Genomic DNA, 18,595 nt, shown 5'->3' with positions numbered 1-18,595 from the left:
ACGGACACACCATTTGGGTTTGTAAAGTAAGTCACAGGTAACTTTGGGGAGAAATGAATCAGACTTCATGGAAATCTCAAAAGAACGTTCACATTTGCATCATCTGCTGAGTTACAATACTCCATTTCGTACTGATGGTGAATGCTAACATTTGTTCCTCTTTGCTCAGAGACCACTTTGTGCTCTTTTAGCACTTTCTCAGAGCCAGACATACTCATTCCTATTGTAAACAACCAGGTCCAGTTTAAATGTATTTTTGAAGCCAATTTCAACCCAGAAGGGAGACTTTGTTCCCTCCTACTGCTACCAATGGCAAGAGATAGGATACATCATTGTGTTTCACTTGAACACTAATGTAACTGAACATTGGAATACTGTTATTGGAACAACTACTCAAATTCATACCAGTTTTCCTAAGGGAATGTGTCTTAGGGACTTCTTGTACTTGCCTTCTGAGATAATAGACAAGACAGCAGCTGCATCAACGATGGAACTAAATTGTGAATCTCATCTCATCTTTCCTCGAGGAGCTGGAATTGTTTCCTCAGCCCTACAATTCTCATCTTTCATTTACAATTTTCTCTTGCCTCTGACTGAGTACAACTCTCAGTCTTCCTGTGTGATAACTTTAATCTTCGTTTCCACATCTATCAAATGCTTATTTGAGGATAGTACTGGGGTCTCAGGGACAACTTTCCTTGGAGATCACCCCAAAAGCTTCTGGCCCCAAATATACCTGTTAGACTTTAACCTGGTGTTGTGAGGCTACTTACTGTGCCTACCCCACCCAGTCCAATGCTGGCAACTCCACATCATGGCCCCAGTACCGTGAGGAAAAAACTTACAAGATCCCAATCTCCTATTTCATCCTCTTTCAGCCAAATAAGTGACTTTAGTTTGTAATTACGCCAGTCCTCTTTGCTTAGGGTGAATTCTCCCATTGTTCCCAGGTATGTCTTCAGTGCCATTTATTCCAATTACATATCGTGTGGACTTACTGTGCATCAGAACACAGGGTACAGACAGAGCAAATGTCCTCAAAATCATACTTTGGAGTTCCAAGAACATTTTGCAATGTTCTTCAGTCCTTCATTTCTCAATATGAAACGTAAAAAAAAATTCCATTCCAGCCCATTGCCACCTTTTACTTGTGTATAGATCACATGCTGAGCTGTAGGCAGCTATTATTGAACTAACTTTATTTACACCCCCACCCACCACAACAGAGGTGGCAGCAGAGAGGATATCATAACAAAATGCTCCAATCTTTCAATATACTACACTTGCAATATATCAATGTTAGTTAATTTATTAGTGTCACAAGTAGGCTTATATTAACACTGCAACGAATTTACTATGAAAATCCCCTAGGTGACACACTCTGGCGTCTGTTCGGGTACACCGAGGGAGAATTTAGCATGGCCAACCCACCTGACCAGCACATCTTTCGGACTGTGGGAGTAAACTGGAGCACCTGAAGGAAACCTACATAGACACAAGGAGAATGTGCAGGGTCCACGCAGAGAGTGACCCAAGCCGGGAATTGAACCCAGGTCCCCGGCGCTATGAGGCAGCAGTGCTAACCACTGTGCAACCGTGCCACCGTTAATAAAAGTTAATCATTGGGAACTCTGAGGGCATCTCTTTTCTTCCTATGCATGGTCACACTGAAATGTCAGTGCCTTTCTGAAGCCCTCTGCGGACAATTGACCCAAATCCTGCTTAATTTGCATTGTCAAGTTTAACCACATTGTCAAAGTTTTCTTGCTTCAGTGCTTGAATCTCTGCAAATTCCAAATTGGGCACAAAGCTCAGAAGCAATATGGAAACATCTACTGGACATCCTCACATTGAAGATCTATGACCCTGCTGCCATGTCTCAGAGATGTTGCTCTGGGAACCAGTAACACAGGGTAGCGTAGAGGAGGGGCAGAGATGGGAGGATGAGCTCACAATAGATAATGGCTACTGGTTTAAAGAACATATTTACATTTACAGAGTCAATATTCATATAGGGCTATGTCAAAATGACAAGAGCTATTTCTGTACTGTATCTACAACAGTGAAAAGTCCAACCTCCTCTTTACAGGACACATTAATTCAACACAACTCGTTCACATCCTTACCTGTCCACTGCTCGTAAAGTCCAAAACTAGAGGGTGTGATCGCAGCTTGATTTCAATTGCTGTTTCACTAACACGGCACAGTGGCACAATGCTGCCTTACAGCGCCAGGGACCCAGATTCGATTCCCGGCTTGAGTCACTGTCTGTGTGGAGTTTGCACATTCTCCTTATGTCTTTGTAGGTTTCCTCCCACAGCCCAAAGGTGTGCAGGTTAGGCTGATTGTCTCCCTGACACTAAGTGTTAATTTACCATGGCCAATCAGAGTAGATACATGGGGCAATGGGGGGTAGGGGCTGGGTGGGATTGTGGTTGGTGCAGACTCGATGGGCTGAATGGCCTCCTTCTGCACTGTAGGGATTCTATTCGAACTGAGAATATTCACTGCAAACTTTAATAGGCAACGTCTTTCTAAACAAATTTCTGATCCAAAATCAAAACCAAACTAGCTGCCAGTTTAGTGGCAATATTTTAGTGAGGATACCTCAAGCAAAAAAGTAAAAAGCAAAGTTTATTTATTAGACACAAGGCTTACCTTAACACTGCAATGAAGTTACTGTGATGCTTCCCTTATCGCCACAGTCCTGCACCTGTTCGGGTCAATGCACCTAACCAGCACATCTTTCAGAATGTGGGAGGAAACTGATGCACCCAGAGGAAACCCCCGCAGACACAGGGAGAACATGTAATCTCCACACATACAGCAACCCAAGCCAGGAATTGAACCTGGGTCCCAGGGGCTGTGAAGCAGCAGTGCTAACCACTGTGCTACCGGGTCACCCCAAGACATGGATTGGGTTCAGATTCACCCTGCTCATTGACTTTGGATATTTGAAGCAAGTCAGGAAGGGCTAGAACAAACCAAGGTGGCATATTGTAACTCACTATGCTACCAACAATCACCATTTCTTATAATGCAAGAACAATAAACAAGGAAGGCTCCAGCTTTGACAGAGGGTCATCTAAACTTGACACGTCCACTCTTTTTTCTCCTTACAGATGCTGCCAGACCTGCTGAGATTCTCCAGTATTTTCTCTTTTGGTTGAAGACTCCACCAATTTCATTTGATTCTTAAATCCAGTACCTGTCCAGTACCAGTATCAATGAACTTGCCAACCACAGCAATAGTCTTCAAGAATACAGGAAGAAGAAAAGGCCATTCCTGTGAACTCCTTGGACCGGTCTTGATCAAGTCCCAGTGGATAAAGAGTTAAGGCACAAAGCCATCCATAATGTGACAGCTTCATGTACAGGAGCCACAGAATGACAGGTACAGTAAATGAAAGGTGATATGTTTACTCTGTACAGTATTATCTTCAACTTGATGCTGTGACACACTGTGGAGGCAGAGTAAAGTGAGCTTTACTCTCAATCGAACTACACCAGCCAAAGCATCAACACCTTGGTGACCCATCGATTTTGTTTCATCTCTGGTGTGAGTACATATAATATTTATCCAAATACCCAGTTATCAAGTTTATATCCTTTTGAATCCTGTTGAGTTAAATTACTTTTCCCTTTTTTTGAACAGATCCACATTCACTGCAGTGATTGCCAAGTGCACTTAAAGTTTATTCATTAGACACAAGTCAGCTTACATTAACACTGCAATGAAGTTTCTGTGAAAATCCCCTAGTTGCCACGCTCCAGTGCCTGTTCGGGTACACTGATGGAGAATTTAGCGTGGCCAATGCACCTCACCAGCATGTCTTTCAGACTGTGGGAGGAAACAGCAGCACCCAGAGGAAACAGCAGCACAGTGGCAAGTTGGTTAGCACTGCTGCTTCACAGTGCCAGGGACCTGGGTCAATTCCTGGCATGAAATGTCTGTGTAGAGTTTGCACACTCTCTCCATGTCTGCGTGGGTTTCCTCCAGCTTCTCCAGTTTCTTCCCACATTCTGAAAGACGTGCTGGTTAGGTGCATTGACCCGAATAGGTGCTGGACTGTGGCGACTTGGGGAATTTCGCAGTGACTTCATTACAGCGTTAACGTAAGCTTGTCACTAATAAATAAAATTTATTTACTTTAAAACCATGTAGACACGGGGAGAATGTGCAAACTCCACACAGACAGTGACCCAAGGCCGGAATTGAACCCAGGTCCCTGGTGCTGTGCAGCAGCAGTACTAACCACCATACTACACATTTCCATGATATGTTATCTTCAAAAGAAAATACTCAAATACCAGTCAATTCACAGTTAGTTTGTTTATCTTGCGATGACACCCAGCGTGAAAAGAATGCCATGGCCTTTGCTTCAGGAATTTTAAACAAATTGTTTGGACTCAGCTTTCTCATCTCCAATAATGACTCAAAGCTGTTGGACGGCCCCATCGGGGTGTCTATATTACGTCCTGTATATAGGATAGCCATCTATTCTGATTTCATATTAGCAGTGCCAACTACAAGCATGCAACACAATGGTTTCAATATTTGGACCACATGCCCAAAATAGTCTTGCCTTATGCATTACCTGACACTTCCCAATATTAAATTACACACTCCATTCATCCACCCAGTCATTTGGTGCCTCTGGATTTCTTTTGAACAATATCGCTGCGTCACTTTCCTCAAATGCTTCACTTTCCCACAGCACTTACTGCCATTCACAAACATTCCTACTGCAATAACCCCAGCCATGCCACTGTGATGTACAACAGGGGCTCGGATTGAATCCCTGTGGGACTCTGTCAATCACTGCCACCCAATTAGAATCTTTATCAAAAATAACTACCTTCTGTTTCCCATTATCCATCCAATTAAAAATCCAATTTACAACTTTATCTTGCGTCCCACGAGCTTTCATTTCAGCCATAAGTCAGCGGACGATGGACTGGCAGCTCAGAGTGCTCTCAGTGATACTGGTATAGTTTGCTTTATAAGCATAGATTATTGACATCCAGAAACTAAGCCACGAGTGACATCTGAAGAGACAATTATCATGAATATGTATTATTTCTTTAACCAAGGCACCCTGTGTTTGCTTGTGTTAATTTGCCAAGAAGCAGTGAGAATTTGAGTGCTAGCTAAGAACAGAGGAACAAGAGTAAGCCATTCAACCCTTTGAGGCTGTTCAATGAGATCATGTAAAGAGGGTGGTGGGCTGGCACGGTGGTTAGCCCTGCTGCCTCACAGGTCCAGCGATCTGGGTTGGATTCCAGCTTTGGGGGACTGCGCAGAGTTTGCACATTCTCCCCATGTCCTCCAGTTTCCTCCCACGTTCCAAAGATGTGCAGGTTGGGTGGATTGGCCATGCTAAGTTGCCCCTTAATGTTCCAAAATGGGTAGGTAAGATGGATTAGCCATGAGAAATGCATGGGCTATGTATGAGGATAGGACAAGTGAGAGAGCCCGAGTAAGTCACTCTGTCAGAGAGTCAGTATAAATGTGGTTGACTGTCAGCTACCCTCTGAAATGGCCTAGCAAGCCATTCAGTTCAAGGGAAACTAGGAATGGGCAACAAATGCTGGCTCCCCAGTGACTCCCATGTCCCATGAATGAAATAAAAAAAAACTTAATGGACTGAATGGCCACAGCTGCACTGTAAGGATTCTATGGTTCTATGAACCTCACTACAACTTGCCACCTTGGTTCCACAATGTCCTAAGTGTCCTCACCAGACAAAAATCTATCAGTCTCACTTTTGACACTTTCAACTGCACCCACTAAGCTTCCATTACCACCACCCCCTGCACCCCCCCCCAAGCGTTAACCCCCCATCCCTGTCCCCAGCATCAACAGCTATCTGGGGGAGGGAGTTTCCAGATTTCCACTACCCCTTGTGTGAAGTGTTTTCTGGCAATACTGATGGGTGGCCTAGCTCTAATTTTAGATAATTTCCCACCAAGGAAATAGTTTCTCTATCAACTTCTTGTCTGATTAATAGTTCATAAACCCTTTTATTACGACAATATTTTCATTACTGACCGTGGAATGCATTGTATGTGCCTTCCTTTCACAGATACTAAGGACCCAGGCTCTCACCCTTACATATTTTTCCACAAGTATATTTGCAAACTTCATGGTGGAGTCAGATAATGTAACATTGCCCGGGGTCTAGTTCTTCTGAAATTGCCCCATTCATATTGTTGGATGGATTCCAAAGTGGATCCAAAAGAACTGTTATGCAACTGCTGGAGAATGGGATTAATGTGACTTTAGTGGCAGTTATTGTCGGTGCAGCTTCGATGGGCTGAAGGGCCTGTTCTGTGCTGTACGACTCTGTGACTCTTTGTGCAGTTGCTAATAATTTGCCAGATTGAATCTGCTGCTGAAAAGTACACCAGAGTTGGCCAGATTGGGGAATGAATAAACAAACTGCACTGTTGGCCTATTCAGTTGAGTTGAGTCACTCAGCTTGCCTGTAATCGGTAAAAATGGCTGTTACCATCTCTTGTAGCAAGTTCCAGATCATCACTAAGGTTACTGCTGTCTCATGCATCCAAATTCTCGACCCATCATAGCCTCTAAACAGGAAAATCTAAACAAATGAGCACAGATCTTTGAAAAGAGAAATAATAACCTTCAACCATATTGATAGTATCCATTTTTCCTTCCAACTGGGTGAAAACAATTTCCACACTTGGTTCACCTTTCATCCAAGGAACACCTTTAATGTGGATCATCCTTATTTATCTTCAAATGAAATCAGAGCTGACAGCAACTGGGGTTCTCTCACCCACTGACGGGGGCCCCGGAGAAGACATAAAAACACAAATGCCAAAGCAGGCTAACTAAACGCAGAGACATTCAACAGGGCGGCACCTTGGCACAGTGGTTAACACCGGTGCCTCACAGTGCCAGGGATGCAGGTTCAATTCTGGCTTCACTGTGTGGAGTTTGCACATTCTTCCTATGTCTGTGGGGGTTTCCTCCAGGTGCTCCGGTTTCCTCCCACACTCCAAAGATGTGCGGGTTAGGTGGATTGGCCATGCTAAGTTGCCCCTTAGTGTCAGGGGGACCTACTAGGGTAAATGCATGGGGTTATGGGATAGGATGGTCAGTGGGATAGGACTGGGTGGGATTGTGGTCAGTGCAGACTCAATGAATCAAATGGCCTCCTTCTACACTGCAGCATTCTATGATTTTATGAAAGCATTGAAAGTAACATTGAACAGAACCGCAGAGAAGGAACTAATTAAGTGCCCCACACCCACTACTTCTAAATTAAATGCAATCCTCATGCTCCATTCAACACAGTGGTTAGCACTGCTGCCTAACCAGGGACGCCGGTTCAATTCTGGCCTTGGGTCACTGTCTATATGGAGTTTGCACATTCTTCGCGTGTCTGCATGGGTTTCTCCCGGATGCTCTGATCTCCTGCCACAATCCAAAGATGTGCAGGTTAGGTTGATTGGTTATGCTAACTTGTCCCTGAGTGTCCCAGGGTGTGTAGGTTAGGGTGATCAGTGAGGTACATATCTGGGGTTGCAGGGGATGGCGCCTGGGTAGGATGCTGTGTTGAAGACCGGGTGCAGACTTGATGGGTCAAGTAGCCTCCTTCTGCATCATAGCGATTCTATGAATCTACAAATCTTCAACATCCCTGTCTGCTTCTTCAGATCTTGCAAGGTTTCTGTTCTATTAGCTCGCTAGTTAGTCCAACGCACATCTATTGTCCATTTGCAACACCCGCTAAGCTTACCAACAAAGGGCATCGTTTAGTCACAGTGCCCAAGCTCTATAGAAGTCTCCTCCAAACCTCACTAATTGTTATTGCTGACCCTACCTCCAAAATCCTTGCTCTTCAACTATGCTTTTGGTCTACCTGCTTTCCAAAATAGTCCTCTTTGATAAGTGCATGAGGAGCACCACACAAATGCAGGTAGAATGCGAGAGTATCCAATACTTTTGCTTCATGAGGTGTTGAGATAAATGGGATGGAGTTTCAGAATCGTGTAGCTAAGTCCATGATCCTATTAATTTGCATTATGTCCGGCTGCATACTAACAGACCATGGCATTTAAATTTAGAATTTCTTTGCAATTGAGACAAAAGTTTTAAACATTTATAAACCTCTATCACAACAAAACTCACATCGGACAAGCCAGCAAATAAGAATCACAAGCACAGAATGCAGTATTATTATGGTTATGTTACTGGTCTAGTGAGTCAGAGGCCAAATTCAGCAAAAATGAGTTCAAATGTTTTTGAACTTGAATTCAATTTAAATAAACACTGGTATCAATAACAGTGACCATGAGATTGTTGAATTGTCATTAAATCTCAATTTTAATCATTCTTCTTTAAGGAAGGAAAGTTGGCATCCTTACACAGCCCGGCCTATACGCGAGGCCAGTCCCACACCAATATGGTTTAATCTTAAACAGAAGCAGGAAAATGCTGAAAAATCTCAGCAGGTCCGATAGCATCTGTGGGGAGAGAATGGAGCCAACATTTTGAGTCTAGATAAACCTTCATCAGAGGTGATGGCTTCTTCTTAACTGCCTTCTGAACTGTGTGTAGTTTTGGTGTCCTTATCTGAGGAAGGATATCCTTGCTATAAAAGGGAGCATAGCGAAGGTTTACCAGGCTGATTCCTGGGATGGCAGGTCTGTCATATGAGGAGAGACTAAGTCAGTTAAGATTATATTCATTGGAGTTTAGTCGAGTGGTCCCAGAGAAACTTATAAAATTCTAATTGGGTTGGACAGAGTGAATTCAAAAAGAATGTTCCCGACGGTGGGGGAGCCCAGAATTAGGGGTTATAGTTTGAGGTAAACCTTTTAGGACTGAGGTGAGGAGAAGTTTCTTCACCTTAGAGAGCATGGAACGTGTGGAATTCACTACCACAGAAAATAGTTGAGGCCAAAATGTGTACTTTCAAGAAGAAATTAAATATAGCTCTTGGGGCTAAAGGGATATGAGGGGATTGGGGGGAGGGGTGGATCAGGGTATTGAATTTGATGACCAATCATGATCAAAATGAATGGCAGAGCAGGCTAAAAGGGCTGAATGGCCTACTACTGCTCCTAGTTTCTATATTTCTATGTTTAAGTGACCTAGCCAGCCACACATTTGCATTAAACCTGCCATGGGCACTTTCACAGCACAGACTGCAATTCAGGAAAATGAAGGATGGGTAATATAGACCAACATTGCCACCAAAACCCAGTGCAATTATTTAAGAGGTATATTTCTGATCTTCCTGGGCTGCATGTCTACAGTGTTGACACTTCTCTGTTCAAATAAAATTTCAGCAACAGACTTCCCTTCCTTTCCCCTTTGTGACTTTGTCTATGTGTTCCAGTGCTGTTAGTGTGTCACACAAGGTGTGGAAACGAGCCCATATAGCTTCAGCTGTAATGTGTGCACTGGGTTCCACAGTCTCACCTCACGCTCCCCGCATTCCTCCATCTCAGACACTTACACACCAACTCTTGATCTCGAGCGATATGATATTTATCATTTGTATCCAAAATTTAAATTAATGTTTCTCAACAAAGGGACAAGCTTATTGCTGAGTGCATGATGAAATTAATTCAAATGTTATATTCTACCACTGCAAAAAAAAACACACACATGAAAGGGTTTGTGAGGAATTTCCAGATGACCGGGCTGTTTACACCACACTGGCTTGTGACCGTATCTCATCTGCAGGGGGAAAGACAATAGAAAAGTCCTCCACTCTATTATCTAACAAAACGGGATTCCCCCAAGGGACATTTAGCACGCTCTGTTTTCTTTCATCCCCAGGGTCTGTGTACCAAGCCGCTGGAAAAATACACTGCACAGCAAAACATTTGAATCAATAAATATTTGGTGGTGGGGGGGTTTAATAACGTGTTTAACCATCCTAACCTCCCCTTCAGACTCCATTACCAACCAACTCAAGATCAGCTTCTTCCCTGCTGCCATCAGACTTTTGAATGGACCTACCTTGTATTAAGTTGATCTTTCTCTACTCCTTAGCTATGATTGTAACACTACATTCAGCACTCTCTGCTTTCCTTCTCTACGAACAGTATGCTCTGTCTGTATAGCGAGCAAGAAACAATACTTTTCACTGCATACTAATACATGTGACAATAATAAATTAAATCAAAATTATGAATCAGGTAAGGTGACAGATGCTGATTTGTATAAACTCCATCTTGCTCCTTCTTGTGATTTACATATGTATGTTAAAGGGTAGCCTTTTTAATCTACTGTTCACAAAGCGATCTCATAATTCAGAACACTGATTATCGATCATTCCGTCCTTTATATACAGAAGGAAGCCATTTCACCAACTCTCTGACAGAATATTTTGCCCGGGCGCCACTCTGTCCCTATAACCCCACACATTTACCATGGCTAATCCACCTACCCTACATACCTTTGGAGTGTGGGAGGAGACCTGAACACTCAGAGAAAACCCATGCAGACACAGGGAGAACGTGCAGACCCCACACTGTGACCCAAGCCGGGAATTGAACCCGGTCTCTGGCACTGTGAGGCAGCAGTGCTGACCACTGTGCCACCGTGCTGCCTTCTGTTTTTCAGAGTGGTACATTTAATTGTGACAATTAGTTTTATGAAACATTTAGGGGTGGGTGACACCAGTTGAACTCCAGTTGCAGAACACACCCAACAGAAATTGGGATAACTGTTGTAAAGTGAGCCATTTGGATGGGCAGAGGAAGGGGGAGAGCAGAAGAGGCCCTGTGTTGCAACAGTGGTGTAGTAACGTCATTGGACTAGTAATCCAGAGACTCAGGTTAATGCTCCTGGAACATGGGTCCAAATTCCACCCTAGCAGCTGGTGAAACTTAAATTTACTTAATAAATAGCCTAAAATTAAAAGCTAGCTTCATTAATTGTGACCACGAAACCACCATCCATAGAGTCCTACAGTGCGGAAGAAGGACATTTGGCCCATTGTGTCTGCACTGACTACATTCCCACCCAGTCCCTATCCCCGTACGTTCACCCCAGCTAGTCCCCCTGACACTAAGGGGGCAATTTTGCATTGTCAATCAACCTAACCCACACATCTTTGGACAGTGGGAGTAAATCCATGCAGACACGGGGAAAATGTGCACACTCCACACAGACAATGACCCAAACCAGGAATCGAACCCAGTCCCTGGCGCTATGAGGTAGCAGTGCTAACGCGCCACCCTCCATTATCCTCTTTCACTAATGTCTTTAGGGAAGAAAATCCTTCCCCAGCCTGGCCTATATGCGACTCCAGACCCACAGCAATGTGGTTGACTCTTAACTGCCCTCTGAAATGGCCTAGCAAACTACTCAGTTCAAGGGCAAAATAGGGATGGAAAACAAATGTTGACTTTGCCAGTGAGGGCTACATCCCATAAAGAATTTAAAATAAAAAGAAAAGGATAATTGGTTTATTCTGTACTCAATGCTCATCCTCCCAACCTTAATCATTTGGAATTGTTTCAATGTTCATTCAGATCAATAAGAAATTGGGTATGAAATGTCATAGCGATCCTACAGAATGTAATGGAATTGGAGTAGAAACCGACATTTATAATTCATACACTGAACAATGAATTTACTGAGGACCAAATTGGTGTTGGGGGGGGGGATTATTTAGAATGAGGGATTTGCCCATTTCTATCTGACTATGAAACATCGCCCCCCGGTGAACCGTGACGAACTCTCTGGGGTTTTCCGCCGCGGTCACTTCCAGTTAAAAATATCAATCATTTTTTTCCTCTCTCCCTATCGATCCCCGACCTGTCACCTGGGATGGGGCAATATTGTTATTATTTCCACTGCAATTTAGGGATAGCTCACACGAGATGCACCTAACTCGCTAATCCCACACAACACGTGCGGGCACATCTGAGTGAGCTGCTGCATTTCATCTGGAATTGTATAGGAGTGCGAAGGGACAGGGAGGCAGAGAGAGAGAGATACTGTGTGTGTACGGGGGGTGGGGGAGCTATGTGTGTGTGTGAGAGAGAGACATTGTGTATATGTAAGAGAGAGACACTATGAGAGAGGTACAGTGTGTGTGTTGGAGAGAGATACAGTGAGAGAGGGGGGACAATGTGTGTGTGTTGGAGAGAGATCTACTGTCTTATGTGTGAGAGAGAAGGGGATAATGTGTGTGTGTGAGAGAGAGAGAGAAAGAGAGGGACAGTATGTGAGAGAGAAAGAGGGGCTGTGTGTGTGAGAGGGACAGTGTGTGTGTATGCTGGAGAGAGATACAGTGTGTATGGGAGAGAGAAAGAGAGGGACAGTATGTGAGAGAGAAAGAGGGGCAGTGTGTGTGAGAGGGGCAGTCTGTGTGTGTGTGTGTGTGTGAGAGAGGGACAGTATGTGTGTTTGCTGGCGAGAGATACAGTGTGTATGGGAGAGAGAGAGAGAGGGACAGTGTGTGAGAGAAAGAGACCGCGACAGAAACAAATATTTCAGGTAATCTCACTTCCTTGGAAATATCTATTCCTTAAAGTGCAGTTGAAGGTGTTTTAAGGGGGAGGGGGAGGATGGAATGATAAGTTCTTTTTAAGGAATATGGCTGTCAAAAGATATGGAGATAAGGGCTGTACTGATTATGAAAGCTATGTGTGACGCTACTTGATTGGTGACACACTTCGGATCTAACGCCTGATATGAATCTTATCCAATTGCATTACTTTAACAAACGGGGTGAGGTAAGTAAAATGAATTAATCCACAATCCCCGTGCCCCCTCCTATCATTCCATCTGCTCTCAATTCTCCACAATTAAACAAAACTGGGGGGCCGGGGGGGAAATATCTCCAGATTTTACCAATAAAACAAACACGATTTCAATTCTGCATTGTAAACGTTCGCATTGTTCCAGACGCAGCCCCGGACTCTCTGGTAACGGAGAGAATATTTTTCCATTTCATTGCACATATTCAGAACTCGGGGACATTCGATTCCGGGTTTCACCCTAGCAAAGGTTACACGCTCCGTTCCCACTAATAGACAGGGTTCTCAGGGTACAAGCTAGCTTTGCCGGACAGAACACGGGGGGGAGAAGAAATGAGTGAATGGAGAGAGAGAAAGAGAGAGAGACTGGGGACTGTCCAAGGGTTAACCATTAAGTGAGAGAAAGTCCTCACCTTCTGTATAAAGCACCCCCTTTAAGTCCCATTAAAACCGATCTGGCGAAACAGTGAGGTGTGTGAGTGTGGGGATGGGATGCAAGGATTTAAATCATCCCAATTTTCTCTCTCTCCCTTCCCAAAGCATCGCTCACTGGGTCTTCCCAAAGCATCGCTCACTGGGTCTACCCGGCGTCACCAAAGCCTAGGGAAGGGACAGAAGGACAAAGGGGAAGTGGGGGGGGGGGGGGGGATATGGAGGGGTAACAAAGTCTGACCAGGGACCTGAACCACCTGCTCCCAGCTTTAAGAGGGAACAGAAAGAGGGGGTAAAATAACACGGGAGGGCGATTCGACAAAAAGGCATGAATCCCATTCAATCTTCATGCACCCGAATTAAATGAAAAGCGATGGATCCAATTTCCACATACATCCCAAACTGATTCCCCCAGATCCCCTCTAACATTGGCACCAATCGAATAGTAACATTACAAATGAAATCTGCACACCGTCGCTACATTAAATGATACTTTCTTTTCCTCTCTGTTTCAAATCGATACAATGTCAAAGTGATACTTGGGTTTGGTTAACATATGATATTTAAACTCATAACAAATAATCAACTACCCCCCCCCCCTCTGGAATCTTATCTAGATGTCCACTGGCGTCAAACAGAACAATTGGTTCAAATATTCTAATCATCAGGATAGATCACATTTCTTTCAGCAATTATACATCCTATTTCAGCCGCTGGAAAAAGATGTTAAACATACCTCGAGTTAAAGAATACAGCAGAATTAAAGTGATCAGCCACATGCCATAAACAGCACCTATTTCCCTGTGTGTGTGTGTGTGTCTTTATATCTCAGGGTGGTGGAGAGAAAGAGAGCTCTGGTCCCTTGCTTTGGTTGCTGGAGTCTGCGAGGTGAAGGCAGCAGCGGTTTCCCAGCGCCAGGCTGAGCCGGGACATGTCATCGCCGGCAAGGTGGGAACAGCTACCTCGCCCCGCCCAGCCAACAGAAATCTGGAGATAACACACACACACACACACACACAAGTCACAGCACGGGCGCTCTGTATGTGTGTGTGTGTGTATGTACACCATCTGACAAAACACAAACACTCTGATTATATTTTGAAAACGCAAATTTCAAATAACATGTCAGAATTTTTGCCCAGTGCAACTGGGGGGAGTTTCAAGTTTCTTTATTATTATCACAAGTAGACTTACACTAACACTGCAATGAAGTTACTATGGGTCGCCACACTCCGATGCCTGTTATGGTACACTGGGGGAAGAATTTAGCATAGCCAATGCACCCTAACCAGCACGTCTTTGGGAGGAAACCGGAACACCCGGAAGAAACCCAGGCAGGCACGGGGAGAACGTGCAGACTCCGCACAGACGGTGACCCAAGCCGAGGATCGAACCCGGGTCCCTGGTGCTGTGAGGCAGCAGTGCTAACCACTGTGCCACCATGCCGCTCTTGATGAGGGTTGTATTGGGGAAAAATACTGACGAGGTAGAGCAATTAGTTAACTGTACAACACACACACAACACTGCATCCTCCATACTGCAAAGCCCCAGGCTGAAATCCAATAGAATTTTAACATGAAAGAGAATCTGTACCAACTCACACTGACAGACTTTCCAAAATTTGGAACATGTCACTACTGGATCCAAATCATCAGTCCTAAAACGCCTAATTAATCGGGAACTCAGGAGAGATGCCACCAGCAAAGATCATTTTGGAAAATTGGATACCCGGGAAGTTGATAGTCCAATTCTGATGGAGCCAGAGAACATGAAGCGAGAGTGGGGAACTTTCTTCTGTTTTGGGAAGACATTTATTTGAAACTCCCTGGTACCTGGGTGGACAGATCCTGATGGTTTGCTGGATCACTGGGTGGATAACCACTTGACAGAAGGAGTGACCAGATGAAACATTCGCCCCTACACCTCTCCCCACCACCCCACACACTTTTTAACAAGCAAAAGAGAGCTGGCTACACGGAGATAATCAGAATGTAACTGCCCGATATCCGATGTGTGACCCTCAAAATCACCCACAAATCAGCCTGAATAATGTGGGAATGGAAAGAGTTTTAACCGCTTGCTTATTTTATCTTAAATGATGTCTGTTTTTCTTTAAGATATGGAATTTTAAAGGCCGATTAAAATAGGGAAGCCAAGGCAGCACTGATGGATTTGACCTGGTGACCAGATCGTAGTTAGAAAGTTTCAAAAAGTTTCTCATTCGGGACTGATGTGTCTGGACGCCCTCTCCTGGCTAGATGGTTAATACTTCCAATCAATTGCGCGCCTGTGTGTTAATTTAAACAGCATTTGACCGCACACGCACAGAATCATTGCATGGTACAGCACAGAAGGAGGCCATTCGGCCCAGAGTGACCATGCCCGCTCTTTGAAGGGGCTGCCCAATTAATCTCTCTCTCTCTCCCCCTGTAAGAGTGGCATGGTGGCGCAAGGGCAGCATAGTGGTTAGCACTGCTGTCTCACAGCACCAGCTCCCCAGGTTTAATTCCGGACTTGGGTGGAGTTTGCACATTCTCCCCGCATCTGTATGGGTTTCCTCCGGGTGCTCCAGTTTCCTCCCATATTCCAAAAATGTGTTGGTTAGATAGATTGGCCACCATAAATTGCCTATTAGTGATCCAAGTTGTATAGGTTAGGTTGGATTGGCCATGCTAAGTTGCCTCTTAGTGCCCCAAGATGTGTAGGTTAAATGGATTGGCCATTCTAAGTTCTGCCTTAGTGTCCCAAGATGTGTATGTTAGGAGGATTAGCTATAGTGAGAATAGGGCATGGAGACTCAATGGGCCAAATGGCCTCCTTGTGCACTGTAGGGATTCTATGATTCTCTAACTCTTTAATATTTCTCCACTGAACATTTATCCACTTCCATTTTGAGTCTGTGCAGAATAACAGCACCCCAACCTCCCACCCCACCCAAGCTTCTACAAAGAAATGAATTAATCCGAGAATTTGCCATTTCATTTTGCATGGGGACAAGGCCATTGTAATAAACTATTATTTCATTCAAACCAAATTTTAAGGGTTGAATAGAAGACAAACATCACAATGAAGATTTGAGATGAAAAGCCGTAACAATGTTGCAAAAGACACCAAGATATAGAGATAGATAGAGAGAAAACATTTGTTTAAATACTTAAACTGAATTCTTCCCAGAAGTTACAGCAACAAACGGGTTAAATTCTGCAGTGGGTCCCTTTTGGAAATCTAATCTTCCTGGAACGTGCTAGGATCGTCCTTCGATAACTGAATCCGGTAGTTGTTAATGAACAAAGTAGAAATAAAACACTCAGATGCTGGAAACCTGAAATAAAAACTGGAAATGCTCAGCAACTCTGGCAGTATCTGTGTCATAGAGGTTTACAGCATGGAAACAGGCCCTCCAGCCAAACTTGTCCATATCACCCAGTTTTTACCGCTAAGATAGTAGAAAGAAAAACAGAGTTAATTTTCAAGTCAATTATGACTTTTCTTCACAGCTTATTAAGTGTCATATTCAACAGGGGATGTGGAGCAGGATTTTCCAACCTTCTTGGCAGTGGGTTCCCAGCAGCCAGAGAGGCAAGCCATACAAAATGCCATTGGTCTCAGTGGGACTGGAAGATCCTCCCAGCAGCCAATGGTGAGCTGCCTCTGCGCACCAGAGAACATGTCGGATGGGGTTGGGGGTGCAGAAAATTCCCTCCCCCTCCCCCCAAAACTCTGTTTCTCTCCACAGTCACTGTCAGGCCTGTTGAGTATTTCCAGCACTTTGTCATTGTGTTATAGCTCTATATGAATAACTCAATGTAATGAGCATTAGGGTACCAGATCAGAAATCCCAAGGTATATTGCGAAGCCAGACTACAGCCTAACAATTTTTCTATTTTGGCATCAATGTGAGGATATGATGTTTCACTCCAGGCACAATTCTACTGACAAACTAGGGAGCTTTTATCAAAACAAACTTGATTTAATAGCATCATTTAACTATAACGATTTAATTAGCTTAATCTTTAATGATTGAACAATACTTAAACATGACTAGATTCAAGCTTTAACTGCAGATCTATCTCTATGAGTCCCAATTCAAGCAATATTCCTCTTGTAGACTTAAACACCCTCTTCAAAATTAATTAGCAAGACACAGGTATACTTGCTTGTCTTAGATTACCAGGCTTTGGTCCTTTCAGAAAGCCTTTGGAGAGAGAAGCAGAAAGACATGAGGTGGGATTTTAAGGCCATACTCGCCTCAAAATCGGAAAATCCCACTCAAGGTCAATGGACCTTTACATGATCCATCCCCCCACCATCAACAATTCCCATGGGTGGGCGGGATGGGAGAATTTCAGCCATTGTTTTCCTCAGGCAACAACTGCTTGTATTTTAAAATGAAAATGAAACTGTATTTCCTGCAAGTTTAGTTCCTCCCATTAACCACATTACTCTGTATACCCAATTTAAAGAGTAATTATTTTAAATGCACACATTGGTCGTAAAACAGTTCACTTGCCAAGTTTTAAGTAGTGGCCAGGTGTAAAGTTTTTATTCCTTTGATACAATGGATGCGCTGAATAATCTTGGTGAATTTGTTAATTATTGATGATTTAGTATCTTTTGAATATCCACCATAAGAACATAAGAAATAGGAGCAGGAGTAGGCCAACTAGCCCTTCGAGCCTGCCCCGCCATTCAGTAAGATCATGGCTGATCTGTCGTGGCTCAGTTCCACATTCCCACCCTCTCCCCATAACCCTTAATCCCCTCTCTCATCAAAAACCCATCAACCCGCGTCTTAAAAATATTTAGCGAGGCAGCCTCCACCACTTCAACGGGCAGAGAATTCCAGAGATTCACCACCCTTTGAGTGAAGAAGTTCCTCCTCAACTCTGTTCTAAACCGCCCCCCCTTTATCTTGAGGCTATGCCCCCTAGTCCTACTATCCTTTCTGAGCAGAAAGAGTCTCTCCACCTCTATCCTATCCATCCCATTCATCATTTTATACGTCTCAATGAGATCTCCCCTCATTCTTCCAAACTCTAACGAGTACAAGCCTAATCTATTCAGCCTCTCCTCATAGCTCAACCCCCTCAACTCCGGCATCAGCCTAGTAAACCTCCTCTGCACTCCCTCCAAGGCCAAAATATCCTTGTGTAAGTACGGCGCCCAAAACTGCACACAGTGCTCCAGCTGCGGCCTCACCAATGCCCTATATAGCCGCAGCAAGACCTCCCTACTTTTATATACCATGCATAAATAGGAATAACCCTTTCCTGGCTCCATTTAATCTCTCTCTTTCTGAAATCCCAGGAGAACCTAAATAAACAAAAGATCCATTGACTCTACAAAGAAACACATGCCTAGCTAAAATCAATTATTAGCCTGATTCATATAATCCTTAGTGCTGAA

General features: G+C 44.0%; 1 protein-coding gene across 2 annotated transcripts in view; it reads right to left on the bottom strand.

Annotated features, from left to right (window-relative positions):
• The window catches only part of dscaml1 (Down syndrome cell adhesion molecule like 1), a 605,093-nt gene extending 591,014 nt beyond the window's left edge, over positions 1–14,079 (bottom strand). For both annotated transcript variants that reach the window (XM_080214516.1, XM_080214517.1), the window contains exon 1: positions 13,925–14,079. In XM_080214516.1, the coding sequence (XP_080070642.1) occupies positions 13,925–13,967 (43 nt within the window). In that variant the 5' untranslated portion in view covers positions 13,968–14,079. The remainder of the gene's footprint in view (positions 1–13,924) is intronic.
• Positions 14,080–18,595: the final 4,516 nt, after the last annotated feature.

This window comes from Carcharhinus amblyrhynchos, chromosome 29 (genome assembly GCF_965287045.1).
Source record: "Carcharhinus amblyrhynchos chromosome 29, sCarAmb.v2.hapA, whole genome shotgun sequence".
In the NCBI taxonomy this organism is placed as follows: Eukaryota; Metazoa; Chordata; class Chondrichthyes; order Carcharhiniformes; family Carcharhinidae; genus Carcharhinus; species Carcharhinus amblyrhynchos.
Note: the sequence above shows the minus strand (reverse complement) of the source record. Positions and strands in the feature narration are given on the sequence as shown.